This window comes from Lepidochelys olivacea (assembly GCF_965140295.1).
Source record: "Lepidochelys olivacea isolate rLepOli2 genome assembly, chromosome: 11".
NCBI classification, from domain to species: Eukaryota; Metazoa; Chordata; order Testudines; family Cheloniidae; genus Lepidochelys; species Lepidochelys olivacea.
The window spans coordinates 75170574-75187497 of NC_140421.1; the positions used below are offsets into that span (position 1 = coordinate 75170574).

The 16924-nt window shown below is 44.0% G+C and overlaps 1 protein-coding gene across 4 annotated transcripts in view; it reads right to left on the reverse strand.

Annotated features, from left to right (window-relative positions):
* TRAF3IP1 (TRAF3 interacting protein 1) overlaps positions 1-15910 on the reverse strand; it is a 93317-nt gene extending 77407 nt beyond the window's left edge. For 2 of the 4 annotated variants that reach the window (XM_084643334.1, XM_084643333.1), the window contains exons 1-6: positions 15712-15910; positions 13739-13807; positions 12858-13019; positions 8326-8469; positions 7720-8202; positions 1586-1663 (exon numbers count right to left, since the gene is read on the reverse strand). In XM_084643334.1, coding sequence (XP_084499460.1) covers positions 1586-1663; positions 7720-8202; positions 8326-8469; positions 12858-13019; positions 13739-13807; positions 15712-15834 — 1059 coding nt within the window. In that variant the 5' untranslated portion in view covers positions 15835-15910. The remainder of the gene's footprint in view (positions 1-1585; positions 1664-7719; positions 8203-8325; positions 8470-12857; positions 13020-13738; positions 13808-15711) is intronic. The other 2 variants (XM_084643332.1, XM_084643331.1) reach the window with 1 other exon arrangement.
* Positions 15911-16924: the final 1014 nt, after the last annotated feature.

Here is a 16924-nt window from a genome sequence, read left to right on the forward strand (position 1 = left end):
CAAATGCTTCCTGTTTGTTTCTGCTCATACTATATTTACTTTCATTTCAGAAAATGTATTATGGATTCCAGGACATCACCACTTGCTGGCAACAGAACAGATTTTCACTAATAAAGAATACGCAAGAATTTGAAGGAATTTGCCCAGTACTCTGACATCTGGGGATAAATAGCAAAAGGAATATTAAAATTCTGAAAAGAGAGAAGCACACACAAAATCTAGTCTAGAACTCTAATCTCAAACAAGCATGGTTAACAAATTGAGGCCTAAGTGACAGCTTTACTATACATGAAATGTGTTAAGATAGACTTCTAAAATGAACAAAGCTTTCTTAAACGTAGTATTCAAACCATTCAGTTTGAAACACTGCAGGCATCAGAACTGAGAGCAGGGAGCCTGTCTCTCCTGCACTTTCAATATCCCCTCTGCTGCTGCCCAGTCAGAAAGGAACAGGAAGGTGCCTGACTTGACTGCAAAGGGGACAGGAGCCAGACCACATAAAGGGAAAGGAGCAGATTGGTACAAGAAGGCTGGTAAAACTCGGACTAACGGTGGGAGGGGAGAGAGATAATGACTGGGAGCCAGGAGTGGAAACAGATCTGGAGCGTAGGGAGAGAAAACGGGGACTGGCTGGGCAAAGAGATTGGGACGATGAGCCAGGGGTGTGGTGGCATAGACTGGGGCGCAGTGCAGCGTCGGAATAGTTTAAAGGTCAGAAGGGACCATTATGATCATCTAGTCTGACCTCCTGCACAACGCAGGCCACAGAATCTAACCCACCCACTCCTGCGAAAACCTCTCACCTATGTCTGAGCTACTGAAGTTCTCAAATTGTGGTTTAAAGACTTCAAGGAGCAGAGAATCCTCCAGCAAGTGACCTGTGCCCCATGCTATAGAGGAAGGCGAAAAACCTCCAGGGCCTCTTCCAATCTGCCCTGGAGGAAAATTCAATCTGCCCTGAAGGACTGTTGTTGTTACGAAAACAGTCACTAATGTCATACGCATTGTGAGTCACTGATGTATGATCATTCAGGATGAAACTGTCCATAGAAAGAGTTATAGAGATATCATGCAGTGACCACAACCAGACAGTCTCTTCATGGACAATTAAACTTCTCTGCAGTTCCTTTGTAGGCCCTAGCCTGCCTTAGCTGGGTAGCACCGCCAATGGGACTTTTAACGACCCGGTCGGCGCTGCTGACCAGAGCAAGGTGACCCAGTGCCTTACATGCCGCGACCCAGTACCGGGTGGCGACCCATGGTTTGAAAAACACTGCCTTAATATACTTGCTTTAGCATCCTGCAACTTTATATTAACCTAAACCAAATTTTTTTTAAAAAAATCACAGCAATCCTCAGATGACAGACTCCCATAGGTGCTGGCACTAGGGCCCCCTGGCTTAAAGTGGTTTCCATTATATACAGAGTTTACACTTTCGTTCAATGGCTCTCAGCCCCCACACTATGAAAATTGTTCCAGTTCCACTGCAGACTCCCAGAGCTCAATATGAGTTAATATATTCTAAAATGTGACACTTTAAATAGCCAGCTTGATAGAGCTTTTGTATCGCTTTGCAATACTTACCTCTTTATCTGGCTCAGTCTTAGTGTCTTTAGAAGATCTCTCTGTTTTCTTAGTTAAAGTATCCTCAGCTCCTGTGGACTGAAGAGAGACAGCTGCTATATATACACAACCACTGAGATACTTAATATAAACGAATGACCTACATTAAGCCACCTAAAGGAAAAAACTTGATGATAAAATCAATGTACAGTAATGCTGAGTGTAATAATGAGGCAAGTTTCTTCTTATCTGTCTTCTTTTAACAGATATCCCCAAGCAATTACTGGTGTAAGGGTCACCCTTAGGACAAAGGGAGTTCTCTGATAGAGGTTTTGGTGTAGTGCAGTGCCTGTATAAAAACCCAGATGGCACCACACCTCCAAGTATGCATCCACTGATAAACAACTAAAACTTTTAAAATGTCACCTTTTCTGAGTAATCCCAGAGGGAAAAGAATCCTCCAGATTGGGGGGACATGTACCTGTAAATTATCTTCTCACACAAAAATTAACCTGTCCCCACACTCCAGATGTCCCCTAATCTGGAGTCACTATTGGCAAATGGCAAGCAGCAGAAGAGAAACAGAAGCTAGGAAAGATTTAGAGAAAGTTAGCAGGACCCTGCATCCAGAAAGCCACAGCTTGAGTGATGAAGTGAAAGACAATGAGGAGATGGATCTTAAGACAGTTACGAGTTCTAGACAAGAGAAGACTACATACAGGGAGTAATGACTGGGAATATGTCCCTTGTCTGAGAGAGAACTAACAAGTGTGTGATCCATTACAGATTCAGATATTCCAAGGCCAAATAGGACCACTGTGATCACCTGAGCTCTTATAGAAGACAGGCTAGAGGAGTTCCCCAAATTAATTCCTAGAGCAGATTTTTTTAGAAAAAAAAAACTAATCTTGATTTAAAAGTTGCCATTGAGGAAGAATCCACCACGACCCTTGGTAAATTGTTCCAGTGGTTAGTTACCCTCACTGTTAAATATGTGCACCTTATTTCCAGTCTGAATTTGTCCAGCTTCAACTTCCATTCACTGGATCATATTATACCTTTCTCTGCTAGATTGAAGAGCCCATTATTAAATATTTGTTCCCATGTAGGTACTTATAGACTGTAATCAAGTCACCTCTTAACCTTCTCTTTGTTAAGTGCTAAATAGATTGAACTCCATGAGTTTATCACTATGAGGCACATTTTCTAATCTTTTAATTAGGGCTGTCAAGTGATTAAAAAAATTAATTGCGATTAATCACACTGTTAAACAATAACAGAATACCATTTATTTAAACATTTGTGGATGTTTTCTATGTTTTCAAATATATTGATTTCAATTACAACACAGAATACAAAGTGTACAGCAATTTATACAGTTCACTTTATTTTTATTACAAGTATTTGCACTGTAAAAAACAAAAGAAATAGTATTTCTTTAATTCACCTAATGCAAGTACTGTAGTGCAATCTCTTTATCATGAAAGTTGAACTTACAAATGTAGAATTATGTACCAAAAACTGCATTCAAAAATAAAACAGTGTAAAATTTTAGAGCCTGCAAGTCCACTCAGTCCTACTTCTTGTTCAGTCAATCGCTCAGACAAACACGTTTGTTTACATTTGCAGGAGAAAATGCTGCACGCTTCTTGTTTGCCAGTTCTCACTTTCAGGTGACATTGTATTCTCATGGCACTGTTGTAGCTGGTGTCGCAAAATATTTGTGTGTCAGATGCGCTAAAGATTCATATGTCCCTTCCTTCTTCAACCACCATTCCAGGGGACATGCACCCATGCTGATGACGGGTTCTGCTCAATAACAATCCAAAGCAGCTTTCTTTTTTGGAGGTTTGGGTTCTGTAGTTTCTGCATCAGAGTATTGCTCTTTTAAGACTTCTGAGAGCATGCTCCACACCTCATGCCTCTCAGATTTTGGAAGGCACTTCAGATTCCTAAACCTTGGGTCAAGTGCTCTAACTATCTTTAGAAATCTCACATTGGTACCTTCTTTGCATTTTGTGAAATCTGCAGTGAAAGTGTTCTTAAAATGAACAACACGTGCTGAGTCATCATCTGAGACTGCTATAACATGAAATATATGGCAGAATGCGAGTAAAACAGAGCAGGGGACATTGAACTCCTTGAGGGAGAATTGTATCACAAATTTAATTAACACATTTTTTTTAACGAGTATCACCAGCATGGAAGCATGTCCTCTGGAATGGTGGCTGAAGCATGAAGAGGCATACGAATGTTTAGCATATCAGGCACGTAAATACCTTGCAACGTCAGCTACAAAAGTGCCATGCAAATGCCTGTTTTCACTTTCTGGTGACATTGTAAATAAGAAGAGGGCAGCATTACCTCCTGTAAATGTGAACAAACTTGTTTGTCTTAGCAATTGGCTGAACAAGAAGTAGGACTGAGTGGACTTGGAGGGTCTAAAGTTTTACATTGTTTTGTTTTTGAGCGCAGGCATGTAACAAACAAAATCTACATTTGTAAGATACACTTTCACAACAGAGAATGCACTACAGTACTTGTATGAGGTGAACTGAAAAAATGCTATTTATTTTGTTTTATCATTTTTACAGTGCATTTGTAATAAAAACTAACATAAAATGAGTACTGTACACTTTGTATTCAGTGTTGTAATAGAAGTCAATATACTTGAAAATGTAGAAAAACATCCAAAAATATTTAATAGATTTCAATTGGTAATCTATTGTTTAACAGTGCGATTAATCGCAATTTTTTTGAGTTAATCGTGTGAGTTAACTGTGATTAATAGACAGCCATAGTTTTAAGAATATAAACCTGTATTTAATTTAAATTTAATTTTTTTTTAAATCATTGATTTTTATTGATCCTGAAAACAAGCTTTTCATCATAATGCCCAGTTTGGACTGAGTAGACTTGTAGGCTCTGAAGTTTTACATTGTTTTGTTTACGAGTGCAGTTATGTAACAAAAAAATTTCTACATTTGTAAGTTGCACTTTCACAACAAAGACTGCACACTACATTACTTGTATGAGGTCAATTGAAAAATACTATTTCTTATTTATAATTTTTACAGTGCAAATATTTAGAATCAAAAATAATATACACTGATTTCAATTACAACACAGAATACAATATATATGAAAATACATCCAAACATAGAAAAACATCCAAAATATTTAATAAATTTCAATTGGTATTCTATTGTTTAACAGTGTGATTAAAACTGTGATTAATCGCAATTAATTTTTTTAATCACTATTAATTTGAGTTAAATCACGTGAGTTAGCTGCGATTAATCGATAGCCCTACTTTTAATCGTTCTTGTGGCCCTTCTCTGAACCTTCTTACATTTATCAACACCCTTCTTGAACTGTGGACATCAGAACTGGACACAGTATTCCAGTAGCGGCTGCACCACTGCCAATATAGCAGTAAAATAACCTTTCTACCCCTAATCGAGATTCCTCTGTTTATGCATCCAAGGATTGCACTAGCTCTTTTGTCCACAGCATCAGACTGGAAGCTCATCATCAACCACCATCCCGAAATCTTTTTCAGAGTCACTGCTTCCCAGAATAGAGTCCCTCATCTTGTTAGCATGGCCTGCATTCTTTGTTCCTAGATGTATACATTCACATTTAGCAATATTAAAATGCCATACTGTTTGTTTGCACCCAGGTTACCAAGCGATCCAGATCAATCTGTATCAGTGACCTGTCCTCACGATTATTTACCACTCCTCAATTTTTGTGTCATCTGCAAACTTTATCAATGATGATTTAATACAGATATAAAATATCATAGCACTGAGAACCAATTCCCCTGGGACACCATTAAAAACGCATATATTGGATGATGATTCCCCATTTTGAGACCTATCAGTCAGCTTTTAAGCAATGTAATGTGTACCATATTGACTTCATGTCGTTCTAGGTTTTAAATCAAAATGTCATGCGTTACAAGTCAGATGACTTACAGAAGTCTATTACATCAACACTATTACTTTTCATCAACCAAACTTGTAATCTGATCAAAAAGATCTATCAAGTTAGCTTGACAGGATCTGTTTTCCATAAACCCATGTTGATTGGAATCTAGTAATGGATCGATACTATTGTTAGGATTCTTTTTGTTCCTAATATACTTTAAAAAAAACTCCTTATTGTCCTTTACTCTCCTGACCATAGATTTCTCCTCGTATCCCGTGGCACCCCATATAAATTTTCCACAATTCCTGTATTTATATTCATTGGTATATAGGCAATTAAATAATTTATTCTTTTCATGTCCTTTGGTTCCTTACGTCCTGATGGACATAATATCCCCTCAGGAAGGAAATGGCTTGATGCTGGTGGACTTCCTTTCAGCTCTCCCAGCAAGAACAGAGCTGGAACCAAGCGAACAAGTCTAAAGACAGCCAGTCACAAGAAAGGCAGGCCAAAGAGGCCAAACTTCTACACTAACTGCCCTACTGCCATTCAGAAAAGCAATGCCAATTTGATTATCAGGAAGTACAATACAGAACCTAATGGCTCAAATTAAGGTATCACGGAGGGAGGTGGGATTTCCACAAAGGCCTGATGTTAACAAGGCTTTCTAGCACCTAGTAGTATTCAGTTGATTTTACCACTAGGTGATTTAAGTGCTAACAGGCCCATATGTCAGTGTTTCTCAAACAAGGGGTCTCTACCCATAAGTGGGTCATGGGAAGGTTGTAGATGGGTCACAGGACGTAGGCAAATGTACACTTCTCCCCTCTCCAAGCACTGCAACCTGACACGTGGTGTAACCATTGGATGATGGAGCCAGCCCCATGAGATAGGAGCCACCTCTGCAGGCTGAGTGCAGGGTAGGCTCATTATCTATCCCCCCACCTCCTCCAGGGCATCCCTCCATACCTGGCTGGGATCAGGGTTGCAGTGCTGGGATGGGAGGTGCATATATGTAATGGTGGGTGGCAAAAGACAAAATTCAGCTGATGGGTCACATCAGTAAAAAGTTTGAGAATTACTGCTATGTGTTATTCCTCCTGGAGAAACTTAAAAACTTCAGAGGGAACATTTCCAATAATGGCACTCAAAGAGGGTGTTGGTATGTAACTGGAGATTTAAAATTATTACACCATTACTCCACTCTCTTCACAAATTTTGTTTTTTTCACAGAAGACATCAGGATATCTACCACTAGCAATTACATGGACTGATTTATTGGTGAGAAGAGTTCCTCAGCTCAAGAGAGTCAGGCCTGTAAAGACAGTCACCTGCATAGCAGCAACCCGGAGTACATTCTTATCCCTGATACAGTAGTAGGAGCTGAAAGATTTCTTGACTGAAGACTAGAAGTAGACAATCCAGAATGGGCAATAGCTTCCCAGAGAAAAATTAAGTTATAAATCAGAGGCAACAGCTATTGGTTTGTGTTTTGCGGTTTAATAATGAGAGCCCTTCCCCCTCAGCAATCATTTTACATAAAAGGGAAAGTAGTCCTCACCTTCTGCATATCTGAACTGTTGCAGGACTGTTTCTTTACTGAGACTCTGCTGCTACTGTCTACAAGGACTCCACTATACCACAAGAATATTTTCAACAGCTGCCATTTGTAGGGAGGATGCTGGTTATGTGGTCACTTGCAGGACTCAGATGCTCAAGATCCTCTTAGCTAGAGCACACAATGCTTCAAATGAGATGCAAGGGGTTCCACTACCTTCAAGGTTTTGATATGCTCCAAGATTCTCTTTGCTGGATGCCATTTACAAAAGCTGTGAAAAGGCTAGTACAAAGGACACAGCATCAACAAACAGGATCATGGAGGACACTACAGCCCCTGGAGCTGCCTCTGCAAAGCAGTATTCAGCTGAAGGTATAGCGTGTATATGCGTTCATACAATCGCAGACCATGTTAAGTGCTACAAAAAAAGAAGGGAAAGGGATTTTGATGGTAGGAAAGAGTCTCCATTACTTTTAATGAAGCAAGTAGGTTTTTGCTTGAAAACAAAGGCACTTAAGAATCATTAAATTAACCACAGACAACCAAAAATGCCAGATGAAGATATGTGCAAACATGATATTAAGACACAGACTCAACATTAATACCACAGGGCTCAGAGCACATTAGTAAGGGACCTTTTTTCCCCACAAAGTGTTTGTTTTACCTTTTTTTCTGCTTTAACCGTTCCTTGTTCTTTCAAGCGTTCCCCGACTTTGCCTCGATCCCTTCGTCTGTCCCTCTCTCTGTCTTTTCCCCTATCTCTGTCTTTCTCACGGTCTTTGTCCCTGCCCTTCTCTTTGTCCCTTTCTTTCAATTTTTCCTTTTCTTTTCCTCCTTCATTTTTTCTTTCCTTCTCCCGTCCTTTATCACGTTCCAGATCTCCTGTGTCTTTTTCTCTGCTTTTTTCTGTTTCTCTTCCTCGTTTGGATGTTCTGTTCTTGCTTTTCTCTCTTTCATGTTTTTCATCTTCTCTAAAATTGCCCCCTTCAAGGTCTTTGTGCCTGTCCTCATTATCTTTATGCTTGTCTCTTTCCTTTTCTCTTTGCTTCTTCTCTTCTTCTTTCACCTCTTCTCTAGGTTTTCTGTCTCGGCTAGGTTTTCTGTCTCGGCTTGTACTTCTATCTTTTATTTCATTGTCTCCTCTGCCCTAAAAATAGAGTAGAAGGTAATATTAAACTACAGCACAAGCCAGTTCCATTACACAGTATTTTTCACCCCAAAATATTTCTAGTTGTAGCCCATTTCCCCCCAGAAACACAGCAAAGCCCACCTCTTTATCCTTATGGCTTTTTTGTTCTTCTGCCCTGGATTCTCTATTTTCTTTATCTTGAGATTTAGAAGTAGATGGAGGCTTTCCTTTGATATCTGCTTTCTCCCCAGCAAGCACCCTCTTCACAGCATCATCACTGGACAACTGCAGAGAAGATTAAATCCAATGAAAATTAGCTTGTGTTACTTTATTAAATGCAATCTGCATTTCTAATTCTGTAGTTCCCAGGATGATTTTTATGAAATCACGTATGTTTTATGCTACTCCTCTCATTCAAAGACAATTCACCGATTTAAGTCAACTGCTTTCTTGTGCCTCTTTTTTAATTTGACTCTATCCACCAAAGCTATCCATATATGTTGTGATATTTTTCTATTACTATTACATGTTTCCAATGCTAATGATTCTCAGTACTTCGTCTTTTACATTTTCTCTGTAATAGCAACATGGATTATTTTGAAAGTGTCTACCATATTACGACTGCTACACTAAATATTCCAAACCCTACAATGCCGCATTTAGATATACTCTGATGTGGCTCCATTTTAACCAACAAACTGTTTCATTTTAAAGATGCATTTTTTACAAAATGCTAGGAACCCGATGCTGAGGAGCACTTCCAACAGAATTTAGCGACCATGTTAAAAGAAGCCCTCAAGTGTCCAGTTCAATTTGATCCAGCTTTGAAAAACTACTAAGCAAATAATTTTTACCAGTCCAATTGGGTGGCAGCTAAAGTCAGATCTCAGCTTCTGCACAACAGTGACCATGAATTCTATTATACCAAGATCTGAGTATATATACTGAGGTTACCATACCCTTAGGAATTTTGCTACTCAAGCTTCCTCTTCCTGAAAGAGAACTGGATAGTTAAAATCACTGGAACTGATTTTGCCCCTCATGATAACTCAGTAGAGAGAAAAGTCAGGCACCTGAGCTACTCTGATCCTCTCTTGGTATACAATTGGAGAAGGATGACTTTTTGTGGGTTTTCACATTCAGTCACTAGCATCTGAACATCATTCGTGACATTTGCCACATTTACAGAAACAGTAAAGAGCATCAGATTGGCATGAAAAGTCTTAAACAGTCCTGAGACCAGAGGATCCTTTGCACACAACAGACCAAGTCTGATATTTTCACAATCATAAAAATAAATAGGATAATTATCTCAACCCCATACCCAGGCAACTGAGACTACTTTCAGGATACTGGATCTTGTCAAAAATTCCCAAGGAAATTCGGGTCAAGAACATTATCTAAGCAATCCAAAGCCTGTTTCCTAGATTCTCCCTCCCTAATTTCAAACAAGAAAGAATCTAACACAATTGATTTACTGAAAAGCTATGGGAACGGCTCGCATGCAATATGAACTTCAAAAACTACTGGATTACCAAAAAATCAATTTGAATGATCCTCATGTACAATCCAGTATTTTATAATAATGTCCTTAAAAACTTCACTATCATTATCCCAAGTGTTTTGGACCATTAATATAGTATTTTCTTTTATGAAAGGGAAGGACTCTGCAGGAGACTAGAGCCTGTCCATCTGTTCTTGTTCAGATCAATGATCAGACTGAGGCTATAATCAAGGAGGGCATCAGTGGATAAAGAGCTTGAGAAGATTAGTCTTATTTGAAAAGCTCCACAGTGACTATAAGCAAAAAACAGGAATACAACAAGCTATATTAAAGGCAACAGCTGTTTTAAAACCCATGAGTTTCCAAGGGTACTAAGACGAGATCTAATGTCTCCATTGCTGCTTTTTTGTACACTCGGAGGAAAGAGTGGCTTCTCTACAGTAAGCACCTCCATTTGTGATTTTAAAAGGTTGAAAGATTTTGAAAAGTAAGTGCCTAAAGATATGCTCATCAACTCTTTCAGGAATATTCAAGTGCACTGAAAATCTGGAAATTCCTACTGAGACAATGCTTGTGGATTCTGTTGTAATTAAACCGAAGAGTATTCCATGTTCACCTAATATGGTGATGATACAGCCAAAGTTCATGGGCCAGATCCTCAATTTATGTAAAAAGCTCCACTGATTTCCATGGAGTTACACTGCTTTACATCAGTTAAGGATCAGGCCATCTGTACTTTTAGTTATGTTATGCTGCAGTTAACACAACAATACAATTCATATATTGAGTAAATACAAATAGTGGATGAGTTTCCATATAGTTTGTCATATCCATGAATCAGTTTAAACTAAACGGAAGGATGAAACAACTGGGGTCCTTGATTTCAAAAGGACAAATTAAAAAAAAAAATTAAGGGACTTAGTTACAGAAGAGGACTACACTGACTAACCCAAGGATCTGAATAGAAAAGAGGCTTGGAATCACTTTAACTCAAAGTTGCAGGAATTATCTGGAGCCCACCTCCTGAGCAAAGGGGGAGGGAGAAGGGGGAATCATAGGAAGGGTTGCAGACCAAACTAGATGGAAAAACACCTCAAACCGGTTATTAAGAGAAAGCAGATAGCCTGCCTATGCGGAATAGAAGGGATGGATCCGCAAGGAAAGATACCTCTTGGAAGTCAGAAAGCGTAGGGGAACAAGTAAGAATTGCCAGAAGCCAAGCAGAGCTGGAATTTGCAAGGGAAATTAAAATCAATAGTAAATGGTTCTTTAGCTATGTAAAGAAAAAGAAAACAAGGAAAGAAGAAGTGCTTAACACTGAGGATGGGGTGGAGATTACAGCCAATCTAGGAATGGCCTAACACATAAATGAATACGTTGCCTCAGTTTTTGATAAGACCAATGAGGAGCCTGGGGATAGTGGCAGGATCAGTAACGGAAATGAAGATGTGCAAGTAGAAATCACAATATCAGAGATAGAAGTTAAATTCAAACAGCTTGACGGGATCAAATCCAGGGGGCCTGGAAATTTAAGGACCTTGAACTGGTTTACCCTAACCAAATGAAGGCTGAGGGGAGATATGATTGCTCTCTATAAATACATCAGAGAGTTAAGTACCAGGGAGGGAGAGGAGTTATTTAAGTTAAGGGACAATGCTGAGATAAGAACAAATGGATATAAACTGGCCACCAACAAGTTTAGGCTTGAAATTATACGAAGGTTTCTAATCATCACAGGAGTGAAGTTTTGGAACAGCGTTCCAAGGGAAATAGTGGGGGGCAAAAAAACAATTTGTTTCAAGACCGAGCTTGGTAAGTTTATGGAGGAGATGGTATGATGAGATTGCCTACAATGGCATCTGGCCCGTCCACAACTGCTATTAGCATTTATATCCTACAGCCATAGATGGAACACTAGATAGGAAGGGCTCTGAGTTACTACAGATAATTCTTTCCAGGAGTCTGGTTGGTGGGTCTCGCCAACATGCTCAGTGTCACTAACTGATTGCCATATTTGGGGTTGGAAATGAATTTTTTCCCAGGGCTGATTGGCAGAGACCCGGGTTTTTTTGGCCTTCCTCTGCAGAATAGGTCACTGGCTGGTTTGAACTGGTGGATTCTCTGTATTTTTAAGTCTTTAAACCATGATTTGAGGATGTCAGTAACTCAGCCAGAAGTTAAAAGTCTTTTACAGAAGTGGGTAGGTGAGGTTCCATGGCCTGTGCTGTGCAGGGGGTCAGACTAGATCAGGGTGGCCAAACTTATTGAACTTCCAACCCACATACAACAATCTTCAGAAGTTCGAGAGCTGGGGAGTGCCTGCTGGGGCTCAGGGCTTCAGCCCCATGGGATGCACCTGCTGGGGCTTCAGCCCTGAAAGGAAGGGGGTCTCAGGGCTTCAGCCCTGCAGGAGGCACCTGCCCAAGCTCAGGGGTTCAGCCCTGCAGAGAGAGGGGTGTTGGAGGTTCAGCCCCATGGAAGGCACTTGTCCCACTCCTGCTGAAGCCCTGAGCCATGGCACGTGTACCCCATGGGGCTGAAGCCCTGGCAGGTGCTTCCCGCGGGGCTGAAGCCCTGAGACCGACCCACTGGGCAGAAGCCAGAGGCAATATGGGAGGGAGACACATGGGGTCACATCCTCCCCCCACAATTTTTGCCAGGGGTTGCTGGCCCCGCTGAGTCACATGGTGCCGCCGGGCCCCCTCCCTATACGGTAGCTGCTGGAGCCGGCAAGCTGGGAGCTGCGATTTGGGTAGAGGCAGCAGTCAGCAGCTGAGAGCTGCAGGGAGAGCCACTCCAAGGAGGGGAAGAGAGAGGGTGTGCCTAGGGGGTATGACTCAAGCTGTTGTGGGGGAAAAACCTTTACAATGTGTGCCCCCACTCTCAGCAGGCATCAGTCGTCTCTGGCAGAAGTCCTAGCCCCACCACAGGGCAGAAGCCCTGAGCTCCCCCCCTCACAGTCTGGTAGACGAAGAATGGAGGGTTGTGGAGGGCTCCAGGAGCCTCACTTTAACTGTAAAAGAGCCACATGTGGCTCACGAGTCACCATGATGGTCTCTTCTGGTCTTGAAGTCTATGAATCACATATTGGTTATGTTTAACAAGAGACACCCACAGGACTGAAAAGGTTGGGAACCATTCATGTGAATCACTGACAGTATGATCATACCTTATTGAGACAGCATTTTCCAATTGCTTGGAGAAACTCATTGGTTCTTTCAGGTTCATGCCCAGCTACAATACGTGCTGGCTTCACTGACAATGGCTCCCCTGTTACCATTATGACAACATCAATAGCCTTCTGGAGGAAGCTGATTTTGGCATCTTTATCCTGGGAAAAAAATTAACATACTTTATTAAAAGTCTATTTAACCTCTGATTTGTAGCATATTTACACAAACTTTCCTATATGAAATTATCCATTATTATTACAAATCATTTTCATTTTAGAAATAAGCATTTTGATAATGGATAGTTATTGTAATCCAAAATTAAAATATGAAGTTCCAATTGTAAGAGAAATGAAGAGGGCAGTTTAACCTGGACACTCTAGTTACCTTCTCCTGACCTGAGGAAGTTCAAAAGCTTGTGCCTTCCACCAACAGAAGTTGGTTCACTAGACGATACTACTGCACCCCTTTTGCCTCTCTTATCCTGCGACCAACAGCTACAGCAACACTGCAAATCATTGTTCATCTCATGTACATTATAAGATGTGCAGACATTGAGTTCTATTTTCTTGAGCTACATATTAAACAGATTAATTTTAAAAAACTGTAGAGGTAAGTATCTTTCCAACAATTTTGTTTTGTATCTGTACAGTGCCTCGCACAGTGGAGTTCTGATCAGTGACTGGGCACTACCACAATGCAAACATCACCACAACACTTTAAAAAAGGCAGCATCTGAGACTAGTCCTTGACAATATTAGCTTTAGAAGAGTGTAGGTTTGCCATAGTAAATAGAATTCAGTGACACATGAATAAGTGACAGTACCTGATGGCAAGTTATAAAGAATTCCAACATGAAATAAGGAAATTTCATACCCACCTTAACATTATCAGATTTCATCTCAAAATCTGTGTAAAGCCCATTCATAAAACCTGTCACTCTGATTACCTTCAAAGCAAAGGAAATGCAATAAATTACTAAAAAATACTGGAAAGCTTCTGAAAAAAACTTTTTTGAGCTTCCTGCAATCATTTAGAGAGATACTATTTCATGCTGAATTATTTTGGGGGCAGTTTTAAAGATCTTCTCTATTGCAATGATCACTTATGTAATGTGTTTCAATAAGCCATTCAAAATCTTGTCAATTATTACATCTCTGCAGTATGGAAGATTTGTGCATCCACTCTTTTTTTTTAATAGGAAATTAAGGTTCATGAACCCACAAGGCTCTATGCTTTAACTACAATCTTGATTTATTCTGTTTCTGTTACTGCCTAACTTGTTGGTGGTTGATTTCTTTGTGGACATGCACAGACTATGAGTTCAGAGAATTTCAAATTTTCTAGTGAGTAATCCATTTTTCTTTCAAGAAAGGTAAAAAAGCATAAACTCTGTGAACATCTTTCAATATAGGAGTGCTTACCTCCTTTTATTAAATCTGTCAGAAGAGAATATAGTAGACATTCATTAGTAGCAACATATCTGTGCCTTTTGCTACGTTGCTCCAGTGGGAGTTGTGGATGCTCAGAAGGGCAGCCTGGGGGCGCTGTGGAGGCACAGGGGCGGGGGTGGGAGAGCAGCACACGGCCCAGGACCCCCGCTAATGCTGGGAGTGGGAGGTTGGTGGGGCTGGCAGACTCCCTAACCAGCTCCTCGCAGCTCCCCAGAAGTGGTGACATGTCCCTCCCTCAGCTCCTAGCTCCGCATGCTGCCCATGCCCCAAGTGCTGCAGCTCCCATGGGCTAGGAAATGTGGACAACTGGAGCTGCTGGGGCCGTGCCTGCGGGCAGAGGCAGCGCACAGAGCTAGGAGCTGAGGGAGGAACATGTCTCTGCTTCTGGGAAGTCTCCCAAGGTAAGCGCCACCCAGAGCCCTCACACCCTCCCCAACCCCCCGCACCCAAACTTTTGCTGCTGCTGGGAAGGGAGGGGGCCTGACACTGCCCCAGCAGCAGCCGGTGTGGCTGGCTCAGGGGCTGCCCAAGCCCCTCAGGCAGCCCCCAGGCCAGCCGGACCGGCTGCTGCAGAAGCCACAGAATCCGTGACTTCCATCACAAACTCGCAGCCTTACTCATAAGCAGCGGTTGCTCTTACAAGGTTTGCTGCAAACAAGCATCTCCTGTAGTATTAAAGGCCAACTGGAATGCTAAAGACCAAAACTACTTTAGACTTTGGCACTATCTTTCATCTGCGGCTGTTAATAAGTTTGATGAAGATGGGCAAAAACTCTTGCCTCCACACATTAGAAAAGGGAGGCAAAAGCATGGCACTGCAGGGACGGAGGGGGTTTCTCCTTGCTGTAACAAATCCCTCCCCAGGGCAGCAGGTAGATAGCGACAATGCTGGGTCCACAGGAGGGGTTAGGTGGCCCTAACTAGGTTGCCCAGGGTGTGAAATGGGTCACAGCCCTGAGCCCTGCCGCTAGGTTGCCCTACGGTCTAGGTGTCAAGCCCAGGCCCGGGGGACTGGCCCATGGCCACTCCGCAGGCCGGTGGAAGTATGGGAACTCAACCCAGGCCCCCTGCACGGCGCAGCCCCTGATCTAGCCCCTCAGTTGCAGGGCTCTCCCCAGGCCGACGCTGCCCCCAGGGGCTGGGCTCCAGCCACACGCCCCCTTCCTTGGCCTCAGCAGCCGGGAGCCAGACTCTCGAGACGGCAGCTTGGAGAACCGTGCCGGGGAGGGGGCCGCGCCGGCCCCCGGCCCGCCGGGGCTCCCGCGGCGCTGCGCAGGGGCTGAGGCGGCGGGTAGGGGAGACGGGGTGGGGGGCTCCCTCGGGCGCTGCCCCCAGCCAGGCCCACGGGGGCGGCGCCTAGCAACCGGGTGACGCGGAGCGCGGGGCCGCCCCGCCTCACCTCGCCGATCACGTCGTGCAGGTAGCGGAAGGGGGGCTTGCTGAGCAGCCGGTCGGTGAGGGGCGGTTTGCGGATCACCCGCCCCAGCAACTCCTGCGTGCGCCGCACCACGGCCCCGTTCATGGCGGCCCCTCAGCACCGGCCGGGCCGGCTCGGGCTCCGACCCCTCCCGGCATGCACCGCGCCGCCCACGACTGCGCAGGCGCAGCGGCCGAGCTCGCTGTGACTACCCACATCGCGGCCCTAGCAACAGGCCGGAAGAGCCCTACTGGGCCCCGCCCCCAGCGGCTCCCCCCGCTCTTGGAGCAGCCCCGCCCCTCCGTGCCGGGGCCGGGACAGGGCCCGATCCGAGCGCCAATGGGGTCAACGGGGGCGGGGGGCACCACCAGGGCGACAGGGGCAGGGGGGCAGGGATAAGGGAACGGGGCAGGGGGCAGCACCGGGATGACAGGGGCAGGGGGGCAGCGTTAAGGGAAAGGGGCAGGGGGCACCACTGGGACCACAGGGGCAGGGGGGCACCGATAAGGGAACGGGGCAGGGGACAGCGTTAAGGGAACGAGGCAGGGGGCACCCCCGGGATGACAGGGGCAGGGGGGCACCCCCGGGATGACAGGGGCAGGGGGGCACCCCCGGGATGACAGGGGCAGGGGGCACCGATAAGGGAACGGGGCAGGGGGCAGCACCGGGATGACAGGGGCAGGGGGGCAGCGTTAAGGGAAAGGGGCAGGGGGCACCACTGGGACCACAGGGGCAGGGGGGCACCGATAAGGGAACGGGGCAGGGGGCAGCGTTAAGGGAACGAGGCAGGGGGCACCCCCGGGATGACAGGGGCAGGGGGGCACCCCCAGGATGACAGGGGCAGGGGGCACCGATAAGGGAATGGGGCAGGGGGGCACCACCGGGACCACAGGGGCAGGGGGGCACCGATAAGGGAACGAGTCAGGGGGGCACCACCGGAACGATAGGGGCAGAGGGACACCAATAAGGGAACGGGGCAGGTGCATGCATCTGAAGTGGGGTTTTTTACCCACGAAGGCTTATGTTCAGATAAATCTGTTAGTCTTTTAGGTGCCACCGGACTCCTTGTTGTTTTTGTGGATACAGACTAACACGGCTACCCCCTGATACTTGACTGCCACTAATGTTTGGAATTAAAATGTTGATATGCCTATGAAAAATTGGGTTTCTTGTGGTGCATTATGGCTGCATACAC